This window comes from Ricinus communis, chromosome 9, assembly GCF_019578655.1.
Source record: "Ricinus communis isolate WT05 ecotype wild-type chromosome 9, ASM1957865v1, whole genome shotgun sequence".
In the NCBI taxonomy this organism is placed as follows: domain Eukaryota; kingdom Viridiplantae; phylum Streptophyta; class Magnoliopsida; order Malpighiales; family Euphorbiaceae; genus Ricinus; species Ricinus communis.
Genome location: NC_063264.1, coordinates 5,461,129 through 5,479,177, shown reverse-complemented (window position 1 = coordinate 5,479,177; position 18,049 = coordinate 5,461,129). Strand labels below are relative to the sequence as shown.

Below are 18,049 nucleotides of genomic sequence, written 5' to 3'. Positions count from 1 at the left end.
TTTTCTTCTCAAGCCCCCACATGTATCTATTCACTAATTAGCGTTTGATCTATGTTTTGCTGACATAATAAAATGTTTCATTCACATAAATATTATTGCAAGGGATTCACATTACCTCATATCATTTCATTAAAACATCTTTCTAAATAAAATACATCTAAAGGATAAATTTCAAAAAAATAAGAAGAAAAGAATGTGATTCCAAAACTAGAGTCAAACTACATTCTAAATAAATAAGATTGGGAACCCAATTAATGCATTTATTTCAAGCTCTCCATTTCATATTAACAGTCTTTTTTTCCAAATAAGAAGATTATAATTATTTGTCACTTTTATATATTTAATATACTATTAATTCTTTCTTTAGAATAGGTGTAATAAATTTTGTAATATATATAAAAATAATTTAGTCTGATTTAGTTATTTTTTTTTATAATTAATTTTATTAAATATTCAGTTAATTCAAGTGAACTACTGTAAAAAGTGACAATTAATATAGAGCGAAGGAAATATATTAAGGAAATAATTTACTTTCACATTCTATTATTTATAAAATAACATGACACGGGTTACAAGCAAATACCAAACAATTGAAAGTGTAATCGGATTTCACAGGAAATTAACAAAACGAATAACAAGAAGAAAGAAGTGGAAATATGGACTAATTACTAGTAATTAGCCACACTGTGGAGTACAACAGTCTCGACAGTGAGCCCAGGCCCAAAACCAAAAAGAACACCCCACTCTAAGCCTTCTCCAGTAGACTCAAGCCCATCCTCGGCTGACTTTTTTCTCATGTAGTCCATGATGAACAAGACACAGGCACTGGACATGTTACCAAACTCAGAAAGTATGTGTCTTGTGGCCTGTAATTTATTGGGCTCAAGCCCAAGTTTAGCTTCTACTTGATCAAGAATTGCAGGTCCACCTGGATGTGCAATCCAAAATATGGAGTTCCAATCTGAAATGCCCAAGGGCTGGAATGCCTCAACAAGGCTTTTCTCAATATTCTTGGAGATCAGTCCAGGAACATCCTTCAGGAGGTGGAACGTAAGGCCCACTTCACGGAGATGCCCGTCGATCGCCCCATCACTGTCCGGAAGTATGGTTTGGGCCGTAAAGACTAGTTCATACAAGGGTTTCTCGACGTTAGGCACTGGGTCTGAGCCCACTATAACAGCAGCCGCCCCATCACCAAACAAAGCTTGGCCCACAAGGCTATCGAGGTGCGTGTCACTAGGCCCACGAAATGTCACGGCGGTTAACTCCGAGCAGACGACGAGGACTCGGGCACCTTTGTTGTTTTCGGCTAGGTCTTTGGCTAGGCGGAGCACAGTGCCTCCGGCGAAACAACCCTGTTGGTACATCATGAGCCTTTTGATAGATGGGCGTAGGCCCAATAGTTTAGTGAGCTGATAGTCGGCCCCTGGCATATCCACTCCACTAGTGGTACAAAAGACCAAGTGGGTAATTTTTGATTTGGGCTGGCCCCATTCCTTAATAGCCTTAACAGCTGCCTCTTTTCCTAGTTTAGGTACTTCGACAACTACTATATCCTGTCTTGCGTCCAATGAAGGAGCCATGTACGCACAAATATTTGGATTTTCTTTCAACATCTCCTCAGTCAAGTGCATATAACGCTTCTTTATCATTGATTTATCACCTGAAGGACATGGAAAAGAAAGAAGAAACATCAATACTTGAACATAATTCGAACATGCATATATATAATGAATAAAACCTGAACATGGATATTCATGTGATCATGAACATAATCATAGAAAGAAAAGGTGATCAAGCCTTACACATGCGCTTGAACTTTTCTTTAAGTTCGGTCTTGTGTTCACTGTTTGTTACACGGAAGTAATAATCCGGGTATGTACTCTGATCGACAGAGTTTGTAGGTGTGACAGTGCCAATAGCCAAGACTGTTGCAGGGCCTTCAGCCCGTTGAGTCCTGCGAACATCTTGTACAGACACCATCGTTAGCTTCCTGAAAGAGTTAAAAAGGAACAATAAGCAGCTTATGACAGAACCGCAGGCGGTGGTAGACAAGCTATTTAAAGGATGGTGCCGTCGGTTTAATAGGAGAGAGAGTGGGGGTGTAGAGAGAAAGGCCGGTGAATGTCACGCGGATATCCAAAAAAAAGGCTAGGCACACCCACTTGGGAGGAGGGCTGGGTGGCACGTGACTTTTGCGTTTGGTAAGGAAATGGGTTATAATGTAATGTATATCAAACTCCCCACATGCCTTGGAATTGCATTTGGTCTTACTTACCAGAAGCAGCAATACCCTTTAATTATATATCAACATTTGATTTGTTTCCTTTATTTTTGAAAATTTATAATATGCATTATCGTATGAGACACCTTTTATTTTGAAAACTATATCTAGAATTTAGCGACACAAATATGGATGTGTTGGCAAATGCATCGCATGCTCTTCTATAGAAGTAGAAAATCTTCAAGTTTTTCCCATAAGGAGCTGATTCTGAGCACTGGCATAAAGATCTTTATGATTATTTTCTTATTAATTTACATATAACCGCAGAATGAAATTCAGTTTTTTCTTTTTCACAAAATTTGAGATATAGGCATGTTAGGTGTGTGAGTTTTGTAATGATTTTTTTTTTCAAAAGGCTAAACACAAAACAAATAAAAGAAATGAGCTTTCACTAATTTTTTAATTTTATCATATAGATTTAAAAAAAATTTATCGTTTAGATGTATGAATTTTCAAATTTATTTCAATTTTATGATGTAACTCGCAAATGATGTTAAATTGAAATAAAATATTACAACACGATTAAAATGTGTTTGAACTGTTGTATTTACAGTAATCTAGGCGACTGAGGAGTTGAAGATCAATATTGCAACTATAAGTTTACAAAATTTTCCTTTGAAACTAGAAATGTAATGTTGGAAAAATTTTAAAATTAGTATATTTAATAGATAAACTTTAAAACTGTGTGTGATTAAGCCTAAAATAGGAAATATGAAACAAAAAAGTGGGCACTGTTATTAGTCCATCCCAAGATGTGTAGAGGTTCAAATTTTTGCATGGGCAAAAGTTGGCTCTAAATTCTTCTGTATCTTGTCGAGATGTAGATATCTTACATATAAGGGGTTAATAGGCATAGAGTTAAGGAAATGAACTGATAAGGTAAAATAAGCTTTATATGGGACATCTAAAAATTTACCATCTATTGAATTTAACTCTTTTCCTTTTTGAACAAAACTTTTTAATTATGTGCAAGGACAATTAATTTCCAACTTCTTAGAATTAAATAAATTAATTCTGAGCAATTCTAATGGCAACCAAGATAAAAAAAATAAAACAAAATTCGCTGTCCTAATATTTCTAAAAGAACCAAACAACCCAACTACATAGAACTTTCCATTTCAACTTGATCAATTGGATTTGAACTAGAACTAGAACCAGAACCAGATATTAATGATCTGAAAATTCGTCCCTTAATACGTATGATATTTGCACTATTTGTTCATTTAAGGACAGAGCTGACGTGTTTGGGTAATACATTGGAAAGGGAAGAGGGAGGAGTACTTGCTTTTCAGTGTTCTAATACCAATGTCCTAACAATTCCATCTATTATTTGGTAATTCATGAGTTATGCTGAATTGGCAGCTTGGTATTGGAGAATAAGTCCCATCCAAATATGAGTTAAGAAGGTGAGCAGCTGGTTAGGTGCCAATCTTCGTATAAATAGTAATACAATCATAGAATAGGATGTACATGATTATCATGAATAAAGATTACCATAAAACTCCTCTCTAATATTTTATATTTAAATATTTCTTTCTAAAAATGCAAAAGGGCATCATTGGAAATATGCTATTAAACTTTAATAAAAACGACATTATTTGGACAACACTTGTGGCTACATCTTCCAAGACTAACAAAACCAATGTCTTGAATGTTGATAACCTGTTTAAAATTGTTGTTGAGTATTAAAAAGATTGATTATTGAATTTTTGTTTTCCTCATTAACTCTTTTTTTTTTTAAAAAAAAAAACCTATTTTCTGAAACAGCATCAATAAGTAATTTTCACAACTCAACAGAGCACAGAAATTTCTTTCCGGAAAATAAAGCCCTTTTCACAACCACAATGTGGAAGAACTTCTAAATCAGTTGAAAAGAAAAAGGAAAAATACATCTCTCGGATTTCTGTAATATGGAGACCTTGATGAAAATTAGTGCCATATAATTCTATTATCTATCACGTTCGTAGATAATAGGATTCAATTAGTCAAACGTCAATAGGCATATATATTCGGCAATCTACCATCACACGTTAAAACAAAGAAATACACTGCAGCAGAAGTGTAGGCGTCCCTTGTATATGAGTAAATAAGGGTATAATTACCAACTGATTCTGCTTGAAAATTGAGGTTAAATACCTTAATATTGGTATGAAGAAGACCCCATGCAGGGCACAAAAGGAATCATGACCATGCAAGCTTGCACTTGCTTCTACCCTCGGATCGTGCATCAAATGCCCCAGATCATCACCTCAGATGCCTGAGCTTCTGGATTTTATTCGTTTCCCTCTTAACTGATTTCATCAGAAATCTATTGTTCAAGGTTCCTGTTTGCGAATTACCAGGGCCTGGCTCAGTTCAATCCCAATCTACAAAGCTATGCCCAACTTGAGGTCATAGGTTAATACAAGAGTAGTTGTAGCAAGTCTCATCACCACCATCTATACTAAGATTCAGTCGACACCATTAGCATTTTGACCAAGGACATTCAACTCAAAATTTGAAAAAGGAATAACCAGTTTTGCATCCAAGTGGAACTCTTGTGATTTACCTTTTGCAAAAATTGCTTCCATAATTGGGTTAACCTGAAGTGGCACTAGTTTTTAAGCACTTAGATCCGCAAGAGCAATCAAGTTATGGATGACTTGCAAACTGGGCATGATGTTCTTCTGCTGAGCCATGGATCAATACACTGCCAAAACGAAATGAAGAAAGGAAAAATGTCAAATAAATATGGCTTATAATAAATAGGTAAATTGCAAACGATAAGATTCTTACGTCCTTGTGAAATTTGTGCAAGCACGGAAGATGACGTATAGTTTCTCCAATAGTTGGGGTTTCTAGACAGATTGCGCAAGTTTCTTCAAAGTTGTCAGTCTGCAAGAAAACAGAAAATACAACACAACTATCAGCAAATAAACAAGCTGAAAATAGTACCTGGGCCATATTAAAGCTTCTCCACTTGGAACCCAAGCATACACATTCAGCACCTCCATATGTACATTCTTATTTAACTTACCTGCAATACAGACTCTGGCAAACTGTTAATTCGATTGGTTGATGCACCGTGTTGCTGATTGTTCTCATCAAGGGCCAATAACATCTCATAATCATTTCTGCAGCAAGACAAAAGAAAAAAAAGAAAAAAACAGAGATGCATGATATATCTTATTAGTCATAATACAAACATATACAGGTGAATCTAAACTAAGAAAATTTCTAAAAGAAGATGGACTATGAACATATGGTGCACAGTGAAAAAGGAAGCCTAAATTGAGGAACTGAATTAAACCAAGCACTGAAATCTGAACTTCTTACTTGATACTATAATATGCTGATAAAGTTTAATTTTTTTTTCCCTCCAAATAGGCAATTTTGATAAAATGCACATCAAATGTAAGATTCTAAACATGCTAGTTGAAAAGCATCACGGATAAAGCAATTATTTTGCAGACAAGAAATACTTGAGGCATTCATGCATGTTAGCAATGTGTCAGAAAAAACCAGTCGCTGACCATCAGTTGGACCCAGAGGGAGGTCCATCACAACAGGTGGTGAAGGCACAATCTGTCAAGCATAGTTACTATTTGCACGACTCCAAGTTCGGAGTTACTACCAGTATAAATTTAGATGGATCTTCCCATATCCCTGATAATCATCTAAATATATCTTTGACAAAAGTAGTTCTCAAACAGATGAGATTCTTACTCATTGAAATCACGCTGAACTTGAAGAATGTGACTATTTGTCACACTCATATCTTCTAATGCTTCCAATATATCAAGTCTCTGCATTGACAAGCAAGCAATCAGTTTCGTTCTTAAGCTGCATATATATGGCCCACACATGATCTCCTCACAGACAACACATGGAAAAGAGTACCAAGACAACAGAGAATAGGATAACCTTGGAGAAAAAGGGGGGTTTTGGACCAATATTAGACAGATTGGAGACCCCGTTCTAAAATCATTTTGGCATACACTTTTTGAAATTTTCAAATAACAAAAATGGTGAATACCAAGACAACAGAGAATAGGATAACCTTGGAGAAAAAGGGGGGTTTTGGACCAATATTAGACAGATTGGAGACCCCGTTCTAAAATCATTTTGGCATACACTTTTTGAAATTTTCAAATAACAAAAATGGTGAACATGAACAATTAGCATAAACTTAAAGAGGTTTCATATGACTGTCACAACAGAGTTATACTCGGATAAATAAACAAGACAACCAAAAAATTATATTAAAGGATAAACGTTTAAGATGCTTTCTCTCAACATAAAGCCTAGGGGTTAAGAACTCAAATTACTGCTACTCCTAAAGGCAGAAGACAAGTAATAACAGAGATTATTTTATCTAAGGATTTAGTCCATAGTTAAGAGGGATTTAGTAATACTGTTAATAATATTATAACTGAAGTTACAACTTTTTGGATATATTATCCAAAAGACAGAGGACTAAGAATATATTAAACTCATTTAAGGTTTACCCGCATGTTGAACAGAATACCATATCTGGAACCTAAAACACATTCAAAATTCAAATCTCACAAGAAAAAAAATTATCGAATGACTGGAAAAGCCATGAAATCTTAAAAACTAACTACCAAATAGTAAACAGCATTAAGATCAATCAAAACCATAACTATTTCTTCAAATATCAGATGGTGAATATGAATTTCAGATGTGAGTAGAAGATAAAAGTGGAAAAAATACCATCTCTAAGTCCATGCTCAAAGGAAACTGGAAATTCCTTGTTGTGGATGATGAAGTAAGCGAGTGGTTCCTAGCTCTAAGTAATCTTGCAGGAGGCCGGTTGAACAAGCGATTCCTCAATTGTGAAGTTCTAGTAGCAGGAAGTCGAGACTGGGTTCCTCTCCTATTTGAGGGGTTCTGAAATGACCGTGGCTGAGGCTGTGTATTTGAATGCATAGTTGCTGGCCTTCTCTACATAAAATGCAAAAGACAGTGTGCAGAAAATAAGATGTACATAATAATTTTGGCAAAATATTGTACAATATACAACAGCTGAAATGTTTTTAATAGACAGGGATTTCAATAATTTTACAATTTTGAGGGATGGGCTTAGTCATTATTTTGTGTCTTAAAGATGAATTCAATGCTGAAGCTTGTAAAGCTTTACTATTTAGTTTGCTGAGTTGTTATGCAATTCAAACCCTGTGGGTGATAGATTCGAACCCTATGTATGATGCAGATCTAACCCTAGATGTTACACCTAAAAATGTCAGGTAAAATATTCGAAGTCTTGGTTCTTCTCTTTTGTTTCAAATACAGCTATTTACAACAAACACTCAGATTTGACCATGTTTCATACATGTCCCATCTGTTCTAAGGCCACATCTTAAAAAAACAAATATCCTGATCCGAGATACATAAGCAGAACTTTTGGACTTGTTCAAACTAGAGCGGCAAGCCTCAATCAAATGAATGAAGTTACAATCATTATTGATAATACAATTATATGAGCAGTTATATTGTTATGCAACCCACTAGAAATAAGGAGGCCTACTTACAAGACGCGATATAGGGTAACTTTGACTAGAAGCAGTGGGGAATACATCTTCCACCTGCCGCAATAGCCATGCTGCATCTTCATCAATCTGTTAAAATGGTCAATAAATGTGAGAGCTGACAACTTTGTCTAACAGATTAACTAGATAACACGGAGGAATAAGAGAGACCCAGCTAAAAAAGGACAAACCTCGCTCCCCCCAAATGCTGGTGTCTCTTGATATAATTGTTCTTGGAGTTCACGAGCCAACATCTCATCAGCTTCCACTTGTCTTGCCCTAGCATCTGCCTCAATATCATTTTCCGAACTTAATCCCTGAGAGCTGCCAGTTCTTCTCTCAGGTAATGACTCATCAACTTCATAAATTGGATGCAAAATGCCTCTACGTTGTCTATATGAAGTTCTGGATGATCTGGACCTAGATGACTCATCAGATGAACCAAGGAGCATAATTTCTGAGTCATCAGGAACTGTTGTGGAGTATTCCCCGTCATTTCTCGAAGTTAATCCATGCTTCTTTTGTCTTTTAGTATGTATATTCCCAATATGATGCGGTCGATTTGTTTGATTGAGCCCAGACACATGCCTGGAAGCTGTTTGGGCTAGAACCCGATCCCCTGATTCATGTACATTCTTAACATTTGCAGTGCCAGTATTTCTTCTTGCCACTCTATTTTCATGCTGTTCATCAGCAGAGAATTCATCATCTGCATGATATAATTTCTTTGCATGGTTCCGTGTACTTCTCCAACCACCTAATGACGCATCTCTGCTGGTATCACTGGTTACATTAGCTGCTTTATTCTCAATCCTAGAACTGCAGAAACATCATCAGGGCTAAGGATATAAATAATAAAAAAGAACAAGAAGCCAAAGCTGATGACAAAAACAGGAAGAGACGCCCAAAAGTTAGTAGTCTGAAGAGAAGATAAATAATGTAAAATAATATTAGAAGTTCACAGAATGATTTACTCTAGCACCTACCAAGGTTTCAGATGGCTAAGGTAACTGATACTAAATAGATAAATACGTATATCGTCCATTTGATGAGAGGGGAAAAAGATCATTCACCAAAACCAAAAATTCATTGCAGATAACTTACCTCGTAGATACATGAAAAATTTGTGCATCATTCTCTGTTGACGTAGAAGGATAGGTTACCAACCCTTTTCCTTTAGCTCTATAATGATTATTCTCTTCATTCTTCTCTCCAACTATTATTTCTCTGATATCCACCTCAGATGGACCATCAGATACGATGTTCTTGGAGTCGTCTGTTCCAACATCAATGGAACAATCTTGGTGACTTTCAGCTAACTTCTGTTGCCTAGTGGCTATATTATGTGGAGAAATACAACCATTTCGCACCAGTCGTTTATGCCCAGTAACTCTTGGTGAGGTAACAGATAGATGGGAAGCAGATGCTTGTTTTTCAATTTTATGTGGAGAACTACCAGTGAGATCAATTCCTTTTCCGTGATTCAGAGCTGAATCAGAACCATTACATGCATTGACATCTACCTTTTCCTTTCCCTTGAAGAGATTGCTGGGTATTTCAGGAGCAAAATGTGAAGAGGAGCCACTATTAGATGACACTTGAACATCTCTGGTCTCTTTCGCATGCAGAGCTTTGGATGCACCACGAGGAAAAGCCATGTCAAATAAAACTTCGTCATTTATGAGGACAGGTAATTTAGATGGGATATTAGCAAACTCAGCTTTCCCTTTGCCCAACTGTTGCATTCTAATAGAATGTTGAGTTTCAGTCTTGGAGTTATTGGTCACTGCTCCTCTTCTAAATAGTGGAGCATTCCGGGAAGGATGGGAATTTCGTAACGGAGAAAAAGCAATAGATCTATTACGAGGCTCAAGTTCATCCGTCTTGACAGGAATTCTACCAGGATTTAAGTGAAGGCTTCTACTAAAGCCATTTTCACTGACCAGCCTACCCCTAGCTCTCAACTGATTCAAAGATTCCTTACTACTAAGATCAGAAGTTCTTGAAGGACCAGCTGCATATGAATTACTTTCTTTTCCTAAATGCAAATCATTGATACGACGCGCAGTTATTCTATCAGGAGTGTCTGGAATTTCCACTACCTGTTCAGTGTCCATCTCTTCCATATCTGTGTAGTTGAAAAAAGAAAAAGTCCAGTCACTCGACATTTATTCATCAGTAACAAGCAACTTAATGACTACAGCAGCAACCAAGTATAATCCACATACTAATTGAGTCATCAAACAGCATACAGAACTGCATTTCAACAGCACAAAATGTAGATGTCCAACAATCAAATGCAAAGATGTAAGGGAACAGAAAACTCTAGAAATTATAGAAAGTAAAGTAAGGATTGGACCACATACAACATCTTAGAAGACCAAGTCCGTCTAATTTCAACATATCCAGAGATTGAAACTATGTAGGAGAGGTGCAATAGCACCTACAGTCAATAATTAATGGAAGCGCGAAACAAAAACAAAATAGAAGCTCAAAGACATAGCAAGTGGGAAAAGATAAACAGTAGATAGTCCAAAAAATACAATGCTCATATACACACACAAGCACATATATGCATACGCAAAGAGGATAAAAAATGGTCATATACATATGCAAAAAGAAGCCTCCAGAATTGCCAAGTTAAAGATGATACCAAAGAGAACAAAAACCCCTAAAATGAATGTCCAGACTCTCTAGAGTCCCTAGATTAATATCTAAAGAGATGCAATCATAAAACATAATTTACTATACAAAAGAACTGTTCAAAGCATAAATATGTAACAGAAATTACCCTTTGAAAGCAGGTACATTCAACTACGCATGTAACCAAGTGATTACACAAAACTCTCTACATGATCACATCAAAAACAATGAATTCATTTCAATTAAAAAGCATACTTCTTTAATAATCATCAGCCGAATAAAAGTAAAAGCAACCAATTTTGCTTTGCTTTTTCTTTTTTACATATAAATTAGGGGTTAGATGATTTAAATTAAAATCTCCCCATAATTTACTTTGAACCCAAAAGCAAGTAAATCACTCCACTTAACAAAATCAAAAGTAAAGAGAGTTTTAGAACAAAGTTTTCAAAAAAAGAAAAAATAAAATTCACTGCAAATTATCATGAAATGAGAAAGAATACTATTTTCTGTCTCCATCAACTAACTAAATCATCAATCATGAAATGCCTCACAAGAGATTTGAGAAGGGTAAGAAAATATTATTAAAATTGGGGAAAAATAATTTATATTTTCAAATTAAGAAAAAAATATGAACATTGCCCAAATTTTTTTTAAAAACCCCCTAATTCAAATAACCAAAGTTAAATTTAAGAATCGAACAGCAATTGGCTCTCAAAGGCTGATAGTTTCAAAAATCAATAAAAAAATTTCAAAAAAAAATGAAGCTTGAACTCATGTAAAAGTTCTTTAATCAACAGCTTAATTCTACAATTTTTAAGAAAATAAATACCTGATTTCGATACTAGATTGAAATCCAACGCCGAATTACAAAGAAAAATCAAAATCCTGATCAAAGCCAAGAGTCTATGGAAGATAATGCCATGCACTCAAACATGTCCAATCCCTTCCTATTCGTGACGATATGGATCGGGCGAAGTCCCGGGTTTGGGTCGGTCCTATAACATCTGCCTTACACCGCACAGGCCCAATCAAAACTTAATTTATAAGAGCTTAAGTCGGCCGAAGTCCAACTTAATTACAGGAACAAGAAAATTCAGCCCAAATCGCTCGACTTGTCGTTTCAGAGGGAGGTCCCAACAAGAGACGGTCGCAACGGTTTATTTGAGTTTAAAAAGAAAAGCCCAAGTCGGTTGTCGTTTTTTACATACTACTAAACTAACCAATGCTAAATATAGGGTTAAATGCCCCGCTGATACTAAATTTTCGCACTTTTTTTCCAAATGGTGAACCTTCAATTTATTTCTTTTTGGTACCACTCATATTATTTATTTATCTTCCGCCAGTACCAATGAGGAATCCGGCACTAATTTGCTGATGTGGCTGCCGGATTTATGAGGTATAACACACCACTTGCCACATCTGTTGCTGACTCATTCACTTTATCCTAGTCAGCAATTAATCAAATACCTTTAAATGAGCTACAAAATTGAGAGACATTATGATCAAATGAACATAAACCGCTCGAAGCTAACCCAAAAGTAACCGTTGGTACCAAACCTCAAAAATCAACGTAAACCGCTCGAATTCCACCTCCATTGTCAACAATCTCTGAATCTCTCGTTTCTTGTCTCCGACCTTCTGCTTCGTACCTACATATTGCGACATGGTGGAACAATGACACTCGACTAGCGAGTAAGGGAGAAAGCGGAAGACCCACCACTATACTGTAAGTACAAGCGCGCCGCTAGTTATTCTGTTGTTATTGAAAGCTATTTTGCATCTTTTAATGCGTAATGCATGCTGCATTTCTTTGGAAGTTCATAATGCAGGGGGCTAGGTTTTCCCTAATTCCTTTTTATTAGTTGAATGTTGATGATGTTTAGGGATTAATATTGCTTGTGTGTGGTTGTTTCATATTTGTTTAATTAATTTATTTTGCAGTGCCTAATTCCGACTACTTCAGTTTGTATTGGCATAATTATGGAGTTGATGGTAGAGGTCAACCTAAGCTATGGGATATAGGAGCTGTGGATTTTTGTAGTTCAAATAAGATATCTGGGATAGAAATAGATTCAATGGCTAGAGAGCTAGGATTGAATTTTAAAATAAAGCTTATTATGTGGAAGGATCCTACAAAGAGTATGAGTGATGGGTTGAGAAGCCTTGAGACTGATAGGAAAGTTTTAGAAATGACAATGGCTGTGGAGGGTTCTAAATTAATGCATATATTTAGTAGAGATAAGTTTGAAGTTGGAGAAGAAGCTAGGCAAGAAGATGGGGCAGAAGTTGGGGAAGAAGCTGGGGATGAGGCTGTGAAAAATATGAATGATGACAGCAACAAGGATAGTGAGAATAGTGATGGAGATTCAGAGGACAATGAGTTTGTGGACTCTGATTATGATTTGAGGGATGAAGATGCTGATGATGATGTCATGTTTGATGAGTTTGTTGATAAGGAGCTTGAGAGGGACAAATCTTCTGGTTCAAGTAGTGCTAGGCAACCTGATGAGGAGTTGTCTGAAGAAACAGATGGCACAGTATATGGTCCATCAGATGAGCTGTTGTCATGCTCCTCATCTGAAGACAGTGATGCAGATTCAAGGAAGCAGAGATGGCCTGTGTTTAATGAGGAGACTGACATGGCAAATCTCAACTTCAAGATTGGAATGCTCTTCAGTTCCTTCAAACAATTCAAGGATGTTGTTAAGAGCTCATCAATTAAAAGTAGAAACCAGGTTATATTTGGGCCAAATACAAGACAAAAATACAAAAAAAGATGCCAGTTTTTCATTTGGGCTTACCTGCTGAACTCAGACAAACAAACAATGCAGATTAAGTCAGCCAATTTCACTCACAATTGTTTAATAGAGGCATACAATAGGCATGTTAATGCCAATTGGATAGCTCAAGATTATGTTAAAAGGTTTAGAGCTGATCCCAGTTGGGTAATTCAAGGGATCATACAAGTTGTGAAAGAAGATTGTGGTGTTGAAGTGTCCAGACTGAAAGCATGGAGAGCAAAAAATGCTGCTTTGAGATTTATCAATTGTGATGAGATAGAACAACTTTCTAGCCTTCATGATTACAAGCTAGAACTCTTGAGAAGTAATCCATGAAGCACAATAGTTTTTGGTTTGAATGAAGGTGTTTTTAACAGTAGACATGTGCATAATAATTTTAGAAAGAAATTTAATAGTCTAGGGTTAAAAGAACTTGTGTGGGGTGCTGGTAGGGCAAGTTATGTCCAGATATTTTAAAGGATAATGGAGAAGTTTGCATCAGCATCACATCAAGAACATAACTACATGAATAACATCCCCCCTAATCACTGGTCTAGATCTAATTTTAGGACTGATGCTAAGTGTGACATATTGTTAAACAACTTATGTGAGTATTTTAACAATTTTATCATAGATGCTAGAAGCAAGGGTGTGATAACTATGAATGAGGTTATAAGAACAAAATTAATGAAGAGGATACATAGGAACAAGGATGCTATGAAAAGAGTGGCATTTGCTTACTGCCCTAAGATCTTGAAAAAACTAGAAAAGTCCAAAGAATTTTGCTGGATGTTTACAACAGAGTGGTCTGGAGGTGAGAGATTTCAAGTGGTTGGCCTAGGAGGACAGTTTGTAGTTGACAAACAAGAAATGACATGCACATGTAGGAGGTGAGATCTAACTGGAATACCTTGTTGTCATGTTGTATGTGCAATTTGGTATAACAATGAGAACCCTGAATATTATATACATGACTTCTATAAGGTTGAAACATACCTAAAATGCTAAAGCCATTTGATTAACCCAACTACAATAAGAATTTTGGCCAAGCGCCCGCGGATCTTACCCTCCCACCAAACCAATCAAACTTAGAAAAGGCAGACCTGCTAGAAAAAGAAGGTTAGAGGAAGAAGAGATGGAGGGTCTGATAAGAAATGGCAAGGTCACCAAGAAGGGCTCTGTGATGAATGCACAATTTGTGGTGGTAAGGGTCACAACAAGAGGTTTCATGGTGCTGGTGCTTTTACAAGGCAATAGAGGAGGGAAAATTGCCTGTAAGTATGCCATTCCTCTCATGTAATTATGCCTCCACTTATTTCCAATTGGTACCAAACATTGGTTAGTTATATCAATTTGGTACCAAACATTGGTCACTTATATCAATTTGGTACCAGAAATGCCTCCACTTATATATAATTGGTACATCCAACTAGACTTGTTCATGGGCCTGGGTACCTGTTCGGCCCGCCCAGGCCCGAACTCTTCGGGCCGGGCTTGGACAATAATTTTGTGTACAAGCCCGGCCCAGCCCGAACCCATAAAAAGCCTGGACTTTTCGGGCCGGGCTTGGGATTTCCATAAAAACCTAAGCCCGGCCCAGCCCGGCCCGATATTTAGTTTAGTTAGAAGAAAAAAAAATGTCATACCTAGCATTCGAACCTATAACCTTCAACTTATAATTAAGTGCTACATACCACTTAGCTACCTATTATTTATGTTTATAATTTTATTGTTATTAATAATATATTTAAATAAAACTAAACTCAAGCCCGACCCGAACCCGCCTAGACCCGATCCGTATTTATAGGTTTAACAATTGGTCGGGCCGGGCCGGGCTTTTAAAAAAATTTCAGGCTTGGGCTTGGGCTGAGAGATATTAAAAAATTCTCGGGCTTGGGCGGGCTCGGGCTTGTTCAAAATAAAGTCAAGCCCAGCCCGAGCCCGCCCAGGCCCGGCCCATGAACAACAGGTCTACATCCAACTGATATTAACCCTTCAATTTCTTTCTTTCTTTTACTAGGTGAGGAAGACAAAGAAACAACAAAAGAAAAAGGAAGCAAATGCTGAAAGTACTGCACAGAATGTTCAAACACATGAAGATGACCAACCTGATCATGTAGCTCCTACAGGCACAGCTCCTTCAGGGACAACTTCAACATTTGATAATTTTTTACCACTAATACCATTGTCACAGGTAACTAATATGTCACCTCTAATATTTATTCAGTAATGTCAATTGTATGCTAACTTGAGACTTTATTATATAGTTATTCAATGTAACACCATCAGCACATTTACACTCTACTACATCACCTTCAAAAGCTACCGGCAAGAAGAGTAAAAGCATTAATGATTTGTTGAGTGAGCTGCCACCAGATTTGGGCATTGGAAGACTTTCACAAACACAGAAAGGAGGAACTGAAGCTAAGGGAAAAAAATACTTTCAAACCCCCAAGGTTGTTGAGCAAAGATGTTGGGGCTGAAGGAGTTAGCACAAAAACAAAACCAGATAAAGGAAAATAAAAGATTGATGGAAGTGTTTCAACAAAGAAGAAAGCTTGAGTGCCTTCAAGAAATGCAAAGAACAAAGGAATTATAATTGGAAACCCTAAAAAATAATGTTTATTTTGGTTGTTGTGTTGTTAATATGTTAATATATGTGTAGACCTAACATGTGGTCCTTTGATAGAATTAAAACTGGCATGTTTTTTGTAATGGCTTTTGACAGCCTTGGGTGTAGGGTTCATGTGGATAGAATTTCCACATCCATTCACTTTTTGTTTAAAGATTTCATTATTTAAAGTAATTACAGCCTCACTTATTTATTACATTGTCACTCAATTTGTCTGTTGTTAGGATTGCTCTATATAACATGTTTGTACATTTAACAGTAACATTCAAATGAAGCAATAGTAATCAACTACTATAAAAACCAACCAAATACTCATTTATCATTAAATTACATAAGTAACAGTAGCTGTAAATACTACTGTATCCAAAGTACATCTTTAAGCTAAGCTAACAAAAGTATATCTTCTTCTAAATAACAATCCTAGCCACACCATAATAACCAAGCTTAGACAGGTCCATTCTGCACTTCATGCTCCTTCTTTCTTCTTTCATTTTTTGCAGCTTTGAATTTAGCAAACTAATCCATTCTTGTACTCATTCAGCAGCTCAGTTGTAAAGTCAGATTCACCAATGTCCATTCTTAACTTAATAAAATGACAGATGAAGAAACTGTACAAGAAGAAACCTTTATTACAACTAAAAATATATAAATGTAAACTAAGAGAGCATCCCCAAAACTTGTGACCGGGTTTCCTTCCAGTTCGAGAGACGAAGCTTCACTTTCAGTTATTTTTCGCAAAGCTTCACTTGCCATTCTACATGCACATATAGATCAGTGGCTCGACTCCAACACTAAACACACTTTCAGTTGTTTCTTGTTCCATTTATTCGACAACATAAAGAACAAGGAAGCTACAGAATTGATTATTAGAGAAAGTAAATCGATCGAAATAATTAAAATTAAGTTTCAGAAATTGGAATCGATTATTAGAGAAGGTAAATAGATCAAAATAATGAAAACTAGGTTTCAAAAATTGAAAATTTTCCTGATTTAGGGTTATTTATTTGGGGTTGAGATGTTGTTAATTGCTTACTAGGATAACTGTTTGTTGAGTCAGCAACAGATGTGGCAAGTGATGTGTTATCCTTCATAAATCCGGCAGCCATATCAGCAAATTAGTGCCAGATTCCTCATTGGTACTGGCGGAAGATACAGAAATAATAGGAGTGGTACCAAAAAGAAACAAATTGAAGATTTAGTACCAATTGGATATAAGTGACCAAGGTTTGGTACCAGTGGGACATTTAACCCGCTAAATATATATACCATAACAGGTAAGAATATATATATATATATATATATGAATATTTTATATTTTAGTACAAAATAAATAATATAATCTTAATTATTTAAAAATAATGAATATGTGATAATCGGTATACAGACGGAAACATTTTATTTCCTAAATGAGGAATTATTATTTGGTGTCACATGACAGAGTGTCATGATCAATTCTAACCATTATATTTATCTTTTTAAATCTTAGCCATTAAGTTTTATTTATTCAAATAATTTATAATCTACTAAAAAGATTTCAATATGCTTTTAGAATATTAATAAATTAATATAAAATATTGATTTTAAGAGTATTTATTTTTCGTATTATTATTTATTTTTTAAAATATCAATTAATTAATAAAATTAATTCAAATTAATTGTAAAATTAATGAGCAATTTTTTCACCAATTTTATTCATTTTTCTTATTTTGAAGGTTGACTAGCATATTTTTAGTATAGATTTTTTTTCCATGTCTTATATTACTCAAAGTTTACTTTCCACTTAATCAAATACTTCAAATAAATTGTTTATTATATTTGTTGTGTATATTTAAAAAATTGATATGATATATATTTGACAATAATTAATATTAAAATATATTAACTATTTATTGTCTCATTATTATTAAATGTATCTTTTGACTTTAAATTAACATAATTATTATAGACATACAAATCTTCTGCAAAAGATTAAGAATATATTGCCGATATGCAAACATAAATATGTAAAAATACATTAAGTTTCAATTTGAATTATATTTTAGAATTTAATATGTTAAAATATAATAAAAATTATATTTAAAAAAATTATATTATTTGTTAACCATCAATTTTCAATCACAAATTATTAGTAAAAACTAAATTAAATAAGACTCAGATTAATAATATTGAATTAAATTATCTA

General features: G+C 35.3%; 2 protein-coding genes across 4 annotated transcripts; both read right to left on the bottom strand.

The window, feature by feature from the left end:
- Window positions 1-514: 514 nt before the first annotated feature.
- Window positions 515-2,326, bottom strand: LOC8265625 (chalcone synthase 1). Its single transcript, XM_002518086.4, has 2 exons — window positions 1,806-2,326; window positions 515-1,663 (listed from the first exon to the last, which is right to left on the bottom strand). The coding sequence occupies exons 1-2, from the start codon at window positions 1,981-1,983 to the stop codon at window positions 669-671; spliced, it is 1,173 nt and encodes a 390-aa protein (XP_002518132.1). The 5' UTR covers window positions 1,984-2,326; the 3' UTR covers window positions 515-668.
- A 1,825-nt stretch (window positions 2,327-4,151) lies between these two features.
- LOC8265626 lies at window positions 4,152-11,480 on the bottom strand. 3 transcript variants are annotated; one of them, XR_007217290.1, is made up of 10 exons: window positions 11,285-11,480; window positions 8,917-9,940; window positions 8,004-8,631; window positions 7,816-7,902; window positions 6,998-7,228; window positions 5,990-6,069; window positions 5,301-5,397; window positions 5,060-5,158; window positions 4,833-4,973; window positions 4,152-4,727 (listed from the first exon to the last, which is right to left on the bottom strand). XR_007217290.1 is itself a non-coding variant. In XM_048378999.1 (9 exons), exons 2-9 carry the CDS (start codon window positions 9,936-9,938, stop codon window positions 4,911-4,913), a joined length of 2,307 nt encoding a protein of 768 aa, XP_048234956.1. In that variant the 5' UTR covers window positions 9,939-9,940; window positions 11,285-11,480; the 3' UTR covers window positions 4,152-4,910. The 3 variants fall into 3 exon arrangements, 1 of the variants encoding a protein (XP_048234956.1); XR_007217289.1 differs by having other exon boundaries at window positions 4,152-4,722; XM_048378999.1 differs by having other exon boundaries at window positions 4,152-4,973.
- Window positions 11,481-18,049: the final 6,569 nt, after the last annotated feature.